Raw genomic sequence first — 16,523 nt, forward strand, 5'->3', positions numbered from 1 at the left:
AAGGTATGTCATTAAAAAACCTAAATTATACTCCACCGTTTGTTAATTATAGGCGTTGAGTAGGTCTCTAAAGCAGAATGATGTTATTTTGTATGTATTTATGATATCGTATGGTTATTGCAATCTAATCTACCGTGATTCCTATAAAAAATCTAACGCTATTCACCGCTCCTGTTATGAAAGTATTCTAGTTAAAGCACAACGAATTTAATTAATATTCGCTAAAAACATTACTTTTTGAATATCGAAAAATATAAATTTGTACATTTTATAATCTAAATATAACAAGTTTTAAAAGTCCTTTGTTATTATTTAATTGCAGAATGATACATTAGATGTATGGGTTTATTTGACAAAATAAATTCCCACTGAATTTGCTTCTTGGAGTTTGGACGTAGGATCCTCTACCTGTCTTGTTTGAAATTGTACTATTACTTTGAAACAATTGCTTAAGCATTTATATCTTTTAGGGTCATTCAATATTTATTTACCATAAAACATCAAATTTGTATTTGACTAATTAAAAATGATTATTAGTCGAATCAACATAAAACACATTTAAAGAATCTTCCACGTTTCTCATTAGCTTTTTTGAGCGTTAGACGTTGTTTCTTCAGACAGGACTTTAATAGTTCTCTGCAATTTATGTTGACTGACTGACTGTATGTAAATTTTGTTTTTTTTTTTTAACGACATGCATAATCTCGTGACTTATATTGTCTTATTTAAGAATAAATATCTTAAACCGTGATTACACACAGATTGCTATTATCAAGACACAATATAGTTGTAGTTGTCAAGTTGATAAAGAGGACATAATCCATGTTAAAATAATTTGTAAATTTACATATCTTCAAGAGCTGCTTATATGGTTATTATTAATAAGTTTTTATTAATCTTGATTTTGCATCTAATATGTTTAGATTATATTTATGTAATTTTAACGATACCCAAAATTACAAGTGGGACAAAAACAGACTAAGGGTTCAGAATCCAACGAGGGATTACATCGGCTTTGGAACTATTAAAATATTAGTACACTATACCTAATGCTAATATATTAAGACAGTTTAGTCTGTGCGCCCCAGATAGATATGTGTGGCGGAGACCGTCGTTGCTAGTGGTGCCCAACGGACGAACCAAGTTACTCAAGGAGGCGCCACTGACGCGCATGTTACGTACCCTCAACGTCCCCTCAACGTCATATCCGACAGGGTGAATTTGTTTTGTTGCAGTCTGAGTGAACTCACAACTATAGCCACTTGGACTATATCATATATAACATAGAGACTTATTTTTAATATTGTTAATAAACGTGCTGTAATATCGAATTAGGGCAACCATGTCCTGTAATGATATGTATATAGTTTTGTATTATAAATAAATAAATTTTAAAATAAAAGACAATCAATAAACAAGATATGAAAATAATCAACACAATACACAATTTTAATACTCTTTATTCAACTAACTTCGTTTGACCATTATACCGCCGTCTATCACGTAGTTAGATCCTGTTATAGACTTGGCTTTATCACTCGCGAGGTACATAATTAAATCTGCTACCTCGTTTGCTTCACACACTCTCCCAAGAATTAGTTTCGTCGTATAGTCATCCCATGAGCTAGGATATTTAGCATTGGTTAAAAAGTCAGTTCTGACCGGTCCCGGACAGATGCCATTTACTCTTACACCGTGGGGTCCCAATTCAGCAGCAGCACATATACTAAAGTGATTTAAAGCGGCTTTCGAAACACCGTAGTTTATTGAACCTGGTGTAACTGGTGTTACATAACCAGCGACGCTTGAAATATTGACAACGTTTCCTTTAGTCTTGATCAAATGCGGCGCAGCTAAGGTAGTTAAGTAAACGACGGCGCGAACGTTTACACTCATAATCGTGTCGTAAGATTGCATCATGCCTCCTTCAAGAAGACTGGCTAAAACTGACATACCGGCGTTGTTGACGAGGACGTCCAATTTGCCGAAATTCTTTATTGTTTCATCAACGATACGTTTCGCGTCGTCATCTTTGGCAACATCGGCGAGGATCACGAGGGGTTTGGTGCATTTCGCGGCGACTGCTGTTAGCTTGGTATTGTCGCGGCCAACCATAACAACTTGCGCTCCAGCAGCGCTGAACGCAATCGCAGCCGCTGCTCCTATACCGGAACTAGCGCCCGTCACTATCACAACTTTATCCTTGAACATCATGTTTCAGTAGTTTGAAAGTTTATTAAATATTGTGCTATTACTTGTGGCGTAAACGTCTAAATATTACCACTAACTACTATCATTTATATCTATTTAGTTTTTATATAATCTATACAATGAGTATAAAGATAAACGTTTACATAACTGTAGCTATTATTAGGTAAATATTGCGTCTATCTTATCTGGATAGACGAAATATGCCCAATGATATAGAGCTAACGACTAAGTCCGAAGCGATTGTTCATGTAAGGAAAAATTACAATTACTTGGTAAGGAATGGTTCTAATCTTGACATATGTCGCGACCAACATTATGCTTTTAGAAAAGGAAAATCCAATTACTTTTTGGATTTTTTGAATAAAAATCATAGCACGCTTTAAACCTGCTTTGAACAAATTTTATTAATATTAGTAAATTCCTTAATTTAAAATAAAATATTATAAGTGCTAAAGTAACTTTTAAAAGAGTTTCTTACCTCTTCACACTTAAAACGCTGAACCGATTTAAATGAAATTTGGTATAGAAATAGTTTGAGTCTCGGGGAAGGACATAGGTTACTTTTCATCGCGATTATCATCCCTTAAATCTGTGAAAAGAGGGGCACCCACTTTATCCTTCGTAGCTGTAGGCCGGTCTCCCTTGAGATTCGCTGTGGCCGAAGTCAGTCAGGACGACGTCATCAGTGTAGATATTTCAAACTATATTGTAGATGTGGATGTTTAAATCAGCATCCGCAATTTGTATTTGTGTTCGTGATATTTTCGATAATTCTTCTATAATTCCCAAACGAATACATTGCGATATAACTTCGTACTTATTTATTAAACCAATTAAAACAATAAAACTATTATGAAACAACAATCATTAAGATAGTGTATCTAATTGAACGGTCAATATATAGTTTAGCTATCAGGTCGCGATATGCGTTTTTATATAAAGGAAAGAAATCAGTATGAATTTTATAATAAACTAGCGACCCGCCCCAGCTTCCCACGAGTTTAATGCTGATACTAAATATACTACAGAATATCTTACAACGTTTACAGTTTTTCAGTCAATAGACAATACAAACCGCTATGTCCCTGCGTTTTAAATCTGTAACCTCTTCGGAAATATTCATTTAAATTAAATGCTGTAATAGGCCATTTTGATTTATATTAAATACACAATGTGTTTAAGGTACTTATTTAGATAAGGATTAATGTTGTATTGCTTAAAATCGCTTCGAAAATAAGTCGATATTTCTCGCAAAAAGTAAAAGATAAAAAATGGTTTTTGTGGGCTATCCCTAAGAGATAGACATATAACATCGTGGTCTTTTTTAAATTCCTTTTTAAGGTGTACAACACTGTAGTGTATTATTTTGATCTATCTCGTAAACAAATTATTATTCCTATTTATTTCATTTTATTTATGACATACTTAAATAAACTTATAAACAAATATTACGTATAAAATAAATCAACTTAATATTTTCTTGTTAAGCGTACTTCTCGTTTTCTTTGGTCATAAATAGCACCCGTGCGAAGTCGAGGTGGGTTATACAGTTATAATGCTATAAACCAAACATAAACCCACTAAATCTTAATAGATCATTACATAGTATAAAACAAAGTCGCTTACAGCTGTCTGTCTATGTATCCTTAGATCTTTAAAATTACAGAACGGATTTTGATGCGATTTTTTTAATAGATAGATTGATTCAAGAGGAAGTTTTATATGTATAATACATGCACAATAGCAGAGAAACACTGATAATTTTAGCGTTTTCTGAAGTGATGTCGTAAATAAACACATTTTTGAGCTTACATTGCAAACGCTGGCTGAACCCTACAAGATAGATCAAAATAATGTAAAAGAATGTACTGTACACCTTAAGAAGGTCTTCAAAAAAGTCCGCGATGGTATACATATGTCTATCTCTTAGGGATAGCCCATAACAACCATTTTTTAACCTTCACTATTGATGAGAAATAATGGCTTATTTTCGAAGCCATTTTAAGCAATACAGCATTAATCCTAATCCAATTAAGTCTCTTAAATACATTGTGCATTTAAAATAGATCAATATCTTTTCCAGCATGTAATTTAAATGAATATTTTCTAAGATATTATACATTTAAACCGCAGGGACATAGCGGTTTGTATTGTCTAATGACTGAAAAAATGTGAACGTTGTAAGACATTCTGTAGTATGTTTAGTGGCAGCATTGCATGCGTGCGAAAACGGGGTGGGTCGCTAGTTATAAATAAAATAGAACAAATGATAACAAAGGGTCTAAAAAAATGTTAGCGAAAAATTAAATCAATACAATCAAATCAAACTTTATTATTTAATTACTTTGTAAATATTATTATTAATATATTTTATTATTTTTTGGCTAATTTAATTGGAACTCTCTCGACTAATAAGCGTTTTACCAAAAATCTTTCAGAGTTTCAAGTTTTATTAATATGAATATATGAAAGTGTGTCATTACATTTATTGGCGGTGAATTTGTTACATTATTTAAACAATAAATTTAAATATTCATCAAAGTATGAAACCAAAATACAAGATTTAGTTTTTGACGTACTTTAACTACTTGCGTTTAAGCATCGTGCCGCAGTCTATGACGTGGTTGGATCCAGTGATCGACTTGGCTTTATCGCTCGCCAGGTACATAATCAAATCTGCTATTTCATTCGCCTCACTGACTCTATCAAGCAGTGTAATCTTCGCTACATCATCCCACGTGTTAGGGTATTTAGCGTTCACTAAAAAGTCGGTTCTGACCGGTCCCGGGCAGATGCCATTCACTCTTACACCTTGCGGTCCCAATTCTGTAGCAGCACATACAGTGAAGTGGTTCAAAGCCGCTTTAGAAACAGCGTAGTTTATCGAAGTCGGTGAAAATGGTGGCAAATAAGCAGCAACACTGGAAATATTGACAATGTTCCCCTTAGTCTTGATCAGATGCGGCGCAGCCAAGTTGGTCAAATGAACGACGGCGCGAACGTTTACGCTCATAATTGAGTCGTAGGACTTCATCATGTCACCTTCTAGAAGAGAACCAGTCACGTTCGAAAAACCGGCATTGTTGACCAGTACGTCCAGTTGGCCGAACTTCTTTATTGTCTCATCAATGATACGTTTAGCGTCGTCATCTTTGGAAACATCGGCGATGATCACGTGTGGCTTGGAGCATTTCGCGGCCACCGCTTTGAGCTTGGTATTGTCGCGGCCGACCATGACAACATGCGCTGCAGCGGCGCTGAAAGCGATCGCAGCCGCTGCTCCTATACCGGAACTAGCGCCCGTCACTATCACAACTTTATTCTTGAAACCCATCTTTCTGGAGTGAAGTCGTATTTGATACTGCGCTAGTTGTCGCGACAAATTAGCGCTGCTATTAAAACGTCTGAAGATCAGAATAAATATTAATCACTTTAGGTTAGTTATAGCCCAGTGTAGTGTAACTATCGTGATAAACGTTTATATAAACAATTCGTAAGTGGTACTAGATAATTAGTGCATCTATCTTATCTATATAGGTATACAAGTATTACCTGAAATAGATGAATACTGAGTCTAACATAATGTATACTTAGTATTTATTGTAGATAGACTAAAATGACTAAGCAAATTTTATTAGACTGGTTAGTATATGAATATATGGTCATAGAGCAGTGTGTGTATGATATATAACATTACTTAAATGAATTACGTGACATTTGAGTAAGGGTTAGAGAAAAGTTACACAGTACACAGTATCAGAGTGCGGGCACCTATCCTTGGGGATCCTGTATTCTGTATATTCATCTTTCTGTCAACTCAAAACTGTTCAACTGTTCTTATTAGTCTATATTCTTTTAAATATTACAATACTAGTTTCAAACAGCGACATCGCCCGCGTTTGTAACCTATGTACTCTCTAAACTATAATCTATTTGTGTCACAAATTGTATTAAAATCCGTTCAGCCGTATACATTGATTAACAAACATCAATCCATTCAAACTTTTACATTTATAAATTAGTATCTAAGATTATTATTTATATTATTGACCACAATGACATTAAATATTTACACTGTACTGATATGGAACGCTTGTGTGTGCGTGTATGTGCGTGGTCATGATACTTTGTCAAAGAAGGGACGGTTGTTAGTTTATAAACGTTATGAATCGGAACGGATTCCGACGTAAGTAAGATTGTTGTTACTGCTTACATACTTATGTTTGTTGAAATAGCAGATTTAATTATATTCATCAACACTTGTTGATAAGTGTTTACGTGTACACATACATACTTAAACAACACTTAAGAGAATTATATAAAAATATAAACAGTACAAATCGCAACGAGATCGCTTTTACCGATAAGATTGTCATTTGTTTCTTCTATTATAATTTTAATATTGTTGCGACTAATTTGTCGTGAAGTATAAAAATGTGTTTTATTTTTTTATATCCTAACTAATATTATAGATGCAACAGTGAGTCTGTTTATTAGGGTTCGGTTTCTCTAAAGGAATAAGGTTATAAGATCACTTCGTTGGCCGTCTGTCCGGCGAGATCCTTATTCTCAGGAACGAGTAGAGGTATAAAGTTGAAATTAATACTAAATACTGATACTGGTCTGCGGTTTGTTGGAGCTCTGAACATAGCGAACCTCTAATTCTACACAATCAAAAGATATGGTCATTTATTTCGTATTTTTAATACATTTATAAAGGGAATCAAAGCCTATAGGATGATTTCCTTTGACCTAGAATTACGAAATTTGGCAAGAAGCAATATTTATTATTATTATTATTTAAGCCTCTTTAATTCCTTAGTAATAAGAGAGATTTTTTTATCTAATTTTAACTAAGGACCTCTCGACAAGTATAGGCCTAGTCTATATCACTCAATTATTTTCTGTCTTGAGCTATTCAATTTCTATTCTATAACAATAAAACCACATATTATTGTTATATTAGTGTCTGTTTCTCTGTGTGTCTGTTGGTATGGAACCCTCAGTGCGCGAGTCTGAATTGCACTTTTCCGAGCAAAACATTCACATCTAATTACTCAGCTGATCATTATTAAATTTACGTACACGTTCTCAGGGGCTCGAAAATGCATTGGTTATCTAAGACCTAAATCCTGATATAAATATAAATATGACTGTTTGAATAATGGAGGTCTGTCGTCACGGTTTTGAGAAATAAAACAAAATATATGAGTAATTTTATGGCAACCTAATCAACTTGTTATTCCTGTTTTTCTAAAAAAACATAAGACTAATGAATAATCTGATTGTAAAACCTAGTTTCGCCATATTTCATTGGTATTTATCTATAATCTTTTATGCCATGTACACCCCTACCTTTTTCCCCTCTGTTTCTTTCCTCTACCTTAAGGTTCCTGGAAGAGATAGCTTAGCGATAATTCCCCATTGAATATCACTTATGTTTTTGTTTATTGATGTACAATAAAGAGTAATTTTATTTATTATGAAATTATTATTTGATATCATAAGGTAGAACAGAATTAGAACTTCTGTAGTTCTTATTGGTAGGGTAACTGATGAATGCGTGGTACCTACTCAGAAGAGGTTGGATAGATATCTGCCACCAAATAAGTATCAGACCAGCCAGAGGTTTCGCAGAAAAAGGTCTTAACGCGTCACTGCTAGCCATTATGCCGTATTTTTTTAATTACAATGATCCTATCTAATCGTACTGTAAACTCAATTACGAAATATTTACATTTCATTTATTAAATTGACATAATAAGATTTTTTATGCTAATACAATAAAAAAGATAGCTTATCTATTTGACCAATAAATGGTAATTTCATGATAATTCTTATTTACTTTATTTGGAATATATTCGTTCTAAAATAGAAGGCAGAAGTTTATTGTCTCTCTCTCAATCTCAATAACATAAGTTTTAATTTACTAATTATGTAGAAACCAAACGCTAATATTGTAAAGGTAAAGCTAATACGAGGCTGATTTATTTTCATGGTGGATATAATCATAGATATTCCGACGAATTAAAATTTTTAATGTTATATATATGTAATAGACGTCTATTAATCGTCAAATTATAAAAATATTACTAGTTACTGTTTTTAAAGTTAAACAAAAAATATTATTGACAAATCTGACTGACAGAAATGAAAACGTTTACATTAATTTGTAAAATAATTTTAAGGGGACTCAACCTTTTGCACCAGGGCCGTATTTTATTTATAACTAGCTAAACCTTCGCCGGCGGTTTTTCCGAACCGATACGACTTACTACGACTACGACAAAAAAAGAGCGTACTCCTTCCTAAAAGGCTGAAAACGCACCTGCAACCTTCCTGGGGTTGCAGATGTCCATGGGCGGTAGTAATCACTTTCCATCAGGTGAGCCTCCTGCTCGTTTGCCCCCTATAACATAAAAAAAACCTGCGGCTTTATCCGCTCGAAATTTATAAAACACAACCTTCTAACACGCGTTTTACCCACTTAGGGGTGGAGTTTCGTAAAATCAGTTCTAAGCGGAAGCCTACACCTTATAAGGAACCTACCGGCAAAAAATTTCAAGTTTGTAGGTGTTATGGTTTCTGAGATATATAACATTTTCACATATTTTTTACATATTTAGATAATTTAACATTTTTTCATTATTAAAATTGAATGATATGATAATGATATATAATGATATAAAAACTTGAATTTTTTATTGTCTTATATATAATTGGGACATACATTTTTAATTACATGCGTTTCAGCGTGTGTGGTAATTCTTCTAAGACTACATATACCTTAATTTTAATATAAATGAAACTATAAAGAGGTAAGTTTTAGGTAATTTTATTTAAGAAAATACAATTAATTTACACGCGTTTAAGCAAAGTACCGCAGTCTATGACGTGGTTGGATCCAGTGATCGACTTGGCTTTATCACTCGCCAGGTACAAAATCAAATCTGCGATTTCATTCGCTTCACTGACTCTACCAAGCTGCGTCATATTCGATAGATCATCCCATGAGGTAGAGTATTTATTGTTTGAAAAGAAGTCGGTTCTAACCGGCCCCGGGCAAATCCCGTTCACACGCACACCATGCAGTCCCAATTCTGTAGCAGCACATGCAGTGAAATGGTTCAAAGCGGCTTTAGAGATATTATAATTAATTGTAGATGATGTGAAAGGTGTCAAATAACCAGACACACTGGAAATATTGACAACGTTCCCCTTAGTCTTTACCAGATGCGGCGCAGCCAAGTTAGTCAAGTAAACGACGGCGCGAACATTTACGTTCATAACTGTGTCGTAAGACTTCATCATATCTCCTTCAAGAAGACTGGCCATTACTGCCATACCGGCGTTGTTGACGAGGACGTCCAATTGGCCGAACTTCTTTATTGTTTCATCAACGATACGTTTCACGTCGTCATCTTTGGACAGGTCAGCGAGGATCACGAGGGGGTTGGTGCATTTAGCGGCGACTGCTTTAAGCTTAGTATTGTCACGGCCAACCAGAACAACGCGCGCTCCATCAGCGCTGAAAGCGATCGCAGCCGCTGCTCCTATACCGGAACTAGCGCCCGTTACTATCACAACTTTATTCTTGAAACCCATGCTTCTTGTCTGAAGGTGTACTTGATACTGCGCTAGTATTGCAGTGAATTAAAACTGAAGATCAGAATAAATATAAATCACTTTGGGTTGGTGATAAGTGTAACGTTACAATTAAGATAAGAATTTGTATAAATAATTCGCAAGTCGCACTAGGTAAACACTAAACCTATCTTATCTGAACAGATATGAATAGCCGCGTGAACGTAAAATCTCATTTCTCGTAATTCATTTTGTATTTGTTAGAGATTGTGGGCAATTAATTTAATATAACTGCAAAGAAAAAAGAGCCCAGAACCCTTCCAAGTTCCAACCCCTTTCCATGAAGTAATTATAAATATATCTATGCGTATATAAGAAACAGTAAGTATGTCTGTTTGTTGCTCTTCCACGGCTGAACTAAATTGATTAAATTTGTTATGAAACAAGCTTGAACTCCAAGCAAAGACATAGACTACTTCTAAGGTATTTTGGCAATGAAACATCTGATCTACTCAATACAATTTTAAATTGCTGGCTGACATACGTGATACGACGCACAGCCTAAACCGGATTACATTTTGCAATTCCTAAATTTATCTCCTAAGGAGGTTAAATGGTGGTGGGGTGAAATTTTGTACAGAAATCTTTCATGTATAGAAATCAGTATTTAGGCTTACGTTCATGAACTAAATACCGATGCTAAAAAAAATTAAATAATATATAGGATGTAAATTTGTGTGGAATTTAGTCATTTTTGAAAGTTTGATATGAAAATATATTTTAAGGCTTATAAACATAAGTTAAAAACAAACAAATAATAAAACTTTTTTTGAAAATTCATCACCATAGCGAAAACGGAAGAAATTTTGTATAGAAGTTCGTCATTTTTAAAAATTAGAAGTATGGAAATCAGTGTTTAAGAGTGAATACAGATGTTTAAGCTGTTTTGAAAATTCATTTCATAGAGGTTGGAATTGGGGATGAAAGATTTTAAGGAATTTTCATCATTTTTTAAGCTAGATATTTAGAAATCGGTGCTTTGTTGTTGTTAAGTAACAGGACAATGTTGCAACCATTGTTTATAAAATAGCGACGCCGATAATACATCCCATCGGGAAAACGGCTTGTTAATATTACTTCCGCTCATAACTCTTTAATTATTAAACTTATACGATTAAATTCAATGGACATTTTGTTCGCCATTGAAGCAGAACGAGTTCAGGATCGATGTTTCAATGTTAGCGGAGTGCGAACGAAGCGGGCACAAATCCGCGTCAAATGCAATATATTCCACAAACATTAAACGATGTTTTCTTAATTCTTAAAGAAGGAAATTGATCGTAAAACCAAGATAAGGACTAAATTCAATGGTTTGATGGCATTACGGACTTAATAATAGAAACTGTTCTAAATGATGAGCTAAATAAATTAATTGAAATATATCACAAAGACTATTAAGAAACCCTAAATATTGAGACAGCTTATGTAATTGAACACTAAACGTAATTCCTGCTAATTTTCTGATTTTGATTATTTGGAACATGGACTCAATATCTTTACCCATAGGGCAGAAATTATTATGGATTTTCTTAAATTTATTTGAATTAAGTTTTTTTTTGTTCAGATGATAAACTATTTCCATAATTACGATATACATGTTATATAATAAGTGCGTAAGTAAATCTCCTAAGATTACATATGCCATAATTTAAATATAAATAAAACTATAAAGGGGTAAGTTTCAATTTTATTTTAGTATTAACAATTTATTTACGCGCGTTTAAGCATCGTACCGCAGTCTATGACGTGGTTGGATCCAGTGATCGACTTGGCTTTATCACTCGCCAGGTACAAAATCAAATCTGCTATTTCATTCGCTTCACTGACTTTATTAAGCAGTGTAAACTTAGCTAGATCATCCCATGACTTCGGGTGTTGAGCGTTCGTTAATAAGTCAGTTCTGACCGGTCCCGGGCAGATAGCGTTCACTCTGACACCATGTGGTCCCAATTCTGTAGCAGCACATGCAGTGAAATGGTTCAACGCGGCTTTGGAAACGCAGTAATTTATCCCTAACGGCGTATATGATGGCAAATGACCAGCGACACTGGATATATTGACAACGTTTCCCTTAGTCTTTATCAGATGCGGCGCAGCCAAGTTAGTCAAGTGAACGACTGCGCGAACGTTTACGTTCATAATTGTGTCGTAAGACTTCATCATGTCACCTTGTAGAAGAGAGCCAGCCAACGACATCAAGCCAGCATTGTTTACGAGTACATCCAGTTGGCCGAACTTCTTTATGGTTTCGTCGATGATACGTTTCGCGTCGTCATCTTTGGAAACATCGGCGAGGATTATCAGAGGGTTGGCGCATTTCGCGGCGACCGCATCGAGCTTGGCGTTGTCGCGGCCGACCATGGCGACGCGCGCTCCGGCGGCGCTGAACGCGATCGCAGCCGCTGCTCCTATACCGGAACTAGCGCCCGTCACTATCACAACTTTATCCTTGAAACTCATGTCACCGTTGCGAATTTCTATTTGATACTAAAATATTTTTCAAGATTACTGTTTTAAATTAATTTACAATCTTCCGATAGTTGTCTGAATATTATTGCATAGTTACGAAATAAGATAAGGCATATCGATCTAATCACATATAAGCTTATCTTATCAGCACTATTCCAGCACTGTATGTTGTCAGGTGAGGCGAAATTTTTGCCTACAAATGTTAGGTATAGCCGACGTGAGGACTGGACGCTGCTAGTCATTCCTCAATTGTCCTAGTCTCTTAGTGCAACTAAGTGGTACTCCACTTGAAAGATACTCCTCAATGTAAGGGTTAATGATAAAGCATGTTTTTAATTTTAACATAAGCGTGATTTTGCACAATCTGAGCATTGGAGGTAACTGTCATGGGTATGATAAGCATTGACCTTGGAATGTAATCATTGTTTTTAAGTTGCTGATTAGTTTGAAGTACATTATTATAAACTAATTAAACTTTTAAAGGACGATATAATAATTATAAGAAAAGACACAATTAGCATTGAGTTCTGTATTTGTTATATGAATAACATAAATCCTGCGTTTGAATGAGTACTTGGTATGCACCCACGGATTTTACCGTGAACATTAGATCTACAAAGCCTACGTAAGATTTTTCTTATAGTAGGTACGTAAATAAATTAAAAAAAAAATTTAGTAGTCACATTTGAACTTTATAATTGCATAAGTATTTATTTCTTTTTAATTTTGTAGAAATCTTTTTTTTACACAAAAATTATAAAGGAATATATTTTTTATCAATAAATTCTGAAGGCAATCTGCTCATTTATGTAGTGTTTACTGAAATAATTTACAACACTGAAATATACCTGTTTAAGAACATGCATTTTAACAAATAATTTGTCAAATATCAGTAATGTATATTCAGGATTTTTTCAATTGATTCTATTTGAAGGTGACTTAACTTTTGCAGAGTATTTTTTGAGCAAGTAACTGATTCATATTTGACTTACAATCCCTTTAAAAAATAATAACACCTAATCCGTAAGCGCTCTTCATTTCAACTTTGTATCTCTCCCTCGTTCCAGAGAAAAAGGTTCTTGACGGACGGACGGACAGAGAATGAAGTGACCTTATAACGATTACTTTTTTCTTTCAGAGGTACGGAACCCTAATTATCTTCTTTCACCATCACCTAGACTTAGTGTTGTACTTCATCGTTTAATTCGATTTTTGGACAAATAAACGTATTTCCTAACGCACTAAAATGACTAACGCTTCGTGTACATACATGACGCGGCACCTCTGCTGCGTTGTTTCTGCCGCCACCGCAGTAGCAGTGTGTACACGGATGCATTTCGTACATAATATATGTCACGATAGATTGATCCCATCAAAAACATAAATGTAAAAATGAGAGCCAAGTTAAATATTATGATATAAGCCTTGGTTGTTGTCTCCAACGACAAAAGAAGTGAGATCTAAATTTGTGCCAAGTTAAATAGTCCTTTCTGAAATTTATTTATAACTACATAAAATATCATTTCTTCTTATAACTTGGGATAATATATTGTTGCCTAAGGTCTGACTTGGCTAGTTCTTATATGTTTATAAACACTAATTGTAGTCTGTTTAGAATAACAAATTATAACTCAGAACATCTAAGAAGAATGGAGGACAGCTCAGTATTGCTTAGTTAGTATTACCGTACATTAAAAACTGCGATGGTTCAGCTACTAGAAAACATGAATCTTATCTAGACAAGTACTATTGAATATTTGCGTGCTTAATTTGTGTTTATAATTCCTTTGTAACAGGCTTAGAACTTACGAAGGCTATAATATAATTCGTATATGAGCCTAGTCTACTGAGTACTAGCCAAGTCAGACCTTAGGCAACAATATATTATCCCAAGTTATAAGAAGAAATGATATTTTATGTAGTTATAAATAAATTTCAGAAAGGACTATTTAACTTGGCTCTCATTTTTACATTTATGTTTTTGATGGGATATCACTACTTTTTGTATATAAATTATAAGTAGATACTTATTAATAACAAAATTAATACCAAATGGTTTTTGTTAAACTATTCTATTTGCCTATGTTTACGGGTATAATTGTCTTTTTTTTGATACGTTCTTATTTTTCTTGTAGGTACCTCTGAAATGTTCGAGTGAATTGCCCATTCAGTGACCGGATTTTTTTTACGCGTTTTCTGTTTATACTTAATTTGCCCAAGTAGGGGTGGTATAACGTGTGCAGACGGTTGTACTCTACAATAGAGCTCTCTTGTGTCTTGATTTGACTTGGACCTAAATTGATAAGATGTACTCCATCTAAGTTTTTAACTCTAGAGAGGCCAACGTAAGCCTGCTCTTTACTTAATATAAAGGAGCCTATGTCGAAAAGAGCACCGTCAAGGCGAAGGCCTTGTGATTTGTGTATAGTAGTAGAATATGCTAAGCAAATAGAGAATTGTTTCCTTTGAACATATATATACATTACTTAATATCTGTTACTTGGTTTTGACTTCTAGTTCGCAAATTAAATGATGTTTAAATTGAATTGTTATTTTACGTGCGCTATTGCTGTTGTCGACGTCCCCAGTGTACTTTCTCTAATTTTCCATTGGACCCATTCACCAGTCCTTTGCTGACATCAGCATGCTTGCTAGATACTGTTCTTCCAAACAATAACGATCCCCGTTTGTAGCGCTAGAGTACAAACTTAAATCATTCCTGTTACGATATACATACTCCACTACAGTCTCACGAAACCTATTTTATTGTTGTATACTAGTATACTCAAACAAAAAATATGCAGTCGAATAGTCCAGGCAGCTTCCATCGGAAGGCGTTGAAATAATTCTTATGAGCGCGGTTGCCACTCGCTCAGACACGTCCGCGTTAAGGTTTAATCGCAACGCTCCTATCCCACTGCTTCGGCGTCGCGTCGCGCGCCTTGTACCGAAATGCCTATTATTATTATTTTTAAAGTATATATAAAGATTTTGCACCATTGATGTGCGCTAAATGCTAGTTATTAACGTAATAAATACGAAAGTCGGCTATACTCATAAATAATAAAACGGAAATATTTGGATTTAAAAAACTTAAGGGTGGTATTCAACTTGTTATATATTCACGTGAAGACCTTAAAATCCACATTAAGACCGGCTGTCATAAGTTTTGATTGCTGGTTCTTACATCATTTTTTTTATTACAGTTATTACAGGAACTAAGTATATAAGTGTTCCTATAGACCCAATAAAATGAAAAATTATAATAAAATGATATTAAATTACCAGTTTCAGATTTTTTCCTTTATATTGGCCTAATTATCTACCTGCATGCCAAATTTGAACTTTCTAGGTCACCTGGAAGTAGGTTATAGTTTTGATCTATAGGTCAGTCGGTGATAAAAATGACGATTTTTAGACATTAATATATAAATAACCATTTGAGATGCGTTTATGAAATTTGGAACACATATGTATCTCGCGAGTCTTAATATATGAGGCAAATTTGACACATTTATGTCAAATAGTTTTTGAGTTATGAGGTCAAAAGTGGCTCCAAATGGTTCGTGTAATATTACACACGGTGCTGCTCGCCAGTTCTGTTACTAGAACTTGGCTGACACGCTACCGCGTGTCTAGATGGCAAAATACTGATTTATTGCAAAGGGGAGGTGTTGTGGGTAAATCTACAAAGATGAAAAGGTACAAGTCAATTGGCCTACAAGCAGTAACCATGTTGCCCGTCGCAGTGGTAGTCATTCCAATATAAGCTCGCTTAGAAGTCAATAAATAAGTCTTAATTGTAAATAACCTTGTATTAAATAACATGCCTTACTTATCAAGGTTTTTTTCATGAGCTTTAAATTATTTAATAATAATAAAATATTTAATGTTGCAATAGCTTCACTCATTTTTAAGTCGGTGTTATCAAGAGGGTCATCCCAATTAACTTTAGCCCAGCAATGCAATGTATCTTAACCGACGATTGCAGGTTCAAATCTCAAATCTGGACAAACAATTTTCATGTTGTCTGTTGAGAGCTCAGTGGTGGTTTCTAATTTCAATGAAATTCCCTTTGAGGGTTAGTATTTTTTGACCGATTAAAAAAAAACTTTTCTTAAGAATTTAATTGAAAGGTCCTTATCTATAGTTAAAACGATTATTGAATATTATTGTTTGTAGAAAATAAAACTCAAAGA

General features: G+C 34.3%; 4 protein-coding genes across 4 annotated transcripts; all 4 read right to left on the bottom strand.

Moving 5' to 3' along the window:
* Positions 1-1,467: 1,467 nt before the first annotated feature.
* Positions 1,468-3,259, bottom strand: LOC125071829 (3-oxoacyl-[acyl-carrier-protein] reductase FabG-like). Its single transcript, XM_047682225.1, has one exon. It carries the CDS (start codon positions 2,212-2,214, stop codon positions 1,468-1,470), a length of 747 nt encoding a protein of 248 aa, XP_047538181.1. The 5' UTR covers positions 2,215-3,259.
* A 1,379-nt stretch (positions 3,260-4,638) lies between these two features.
* LOC125071761 (3-oxoacyl-[acyl-carrier-protein] reductase FabG-like) lies at positions 4,639-5,681 on the bottom strand. Its single transcript, XM_047682123.1, has one exon. The coding sequence runs from the start codon at positions 5,543-5,545 to the stop codon at positions 4,796-4,798; it is 750 nt and encodes a 249-aa protein (XP_047538079.1). The 5' UTR covers positions 5,546-5,681; the 3' UTR covers positions 4,639-4,795.
* A 3,349-nt stretch (positions 5,682-9,030) lies between these two features.
* Positions 9,031-9,877, bottom strand: LOC125071792 (uncharacterized oxidoreductase SSP0419-like). Its single transcript, XM_047682173.1, has one exon. It carries the CDS (start codon positions 9,814-9,816, stop codon positions 9,070-9,072), a length of 747 nt encoding a protein of 248 aa, XP_047538129.1. The 5' UTR covers positions 9,817-9,877; the 3' UTR covers positions 9,031-9,069.
* A 1,668-nt stretch (positions 9,878-11,545) lies between these two features.
* On the bottom strand, positions 11,546-12,326 carry LOC125071909 (A-factor type gamma-butyrolactone 1'-reductase (1S-forming)-like). The gene has a single exon (XM_047682338.1). It carries the CDS (start codon positions 12,313-12,315, stop codon positions 11,566-11,568), a length of 750 nt encoding a protein of 249 aa, XP_047538294.1. The 5' UTR covers positions 12,316-12,326; the 3' UTR covers positions 11,546-11,565.
* Between the last annotated feature and the right edge of the window lie 4,197 nt (positions 12,327-16,523).

This window comes from Vanessa atalanta, chromosome 20 (genome assembly GCF_905147765.1).
Source record: "Vanessa atalanta chromosome 20, ilVanAtal1.2, whole genome shotgun sequence".
Taxonomy (NCBI): Eukaryota; Metazoa; Arthropoda; class Insecta; order Lepidoptera; family Nymphalidae; genus Vanessa; species Vanessa atalanta.

Coding starts and splice junctions, on each gene's coding strand:
- LOC125071909 (XM_047682338.1), bottom strand. CDS start 12,315: ATGAGTTTCAAGGATAAAGTTGTGATAGTGACGGGCGCTAGTTCCGGT.
- LOC125071761 (XM_047682123.1), bottom strand. CDS start 5,545: ATGGGTTTCAAGAATAAAGTTGTGATAGTGACGGGCGCTAGTTCCGGT.
- LOC125071829 (XM_047682225.1), bottom strand. CDS start 2,214: ATGATGTTCAAGGATAAAGTTGTGATAGTGACGGGCGCTAGTTCCGGT.
- LOC125071792 (XM_047682173.1), bottom strand. CDS start 9,816: ATGGGTTTCAAGAATAAAGTTGTGATAGTAACGGGCGCTAGTTCCGGT.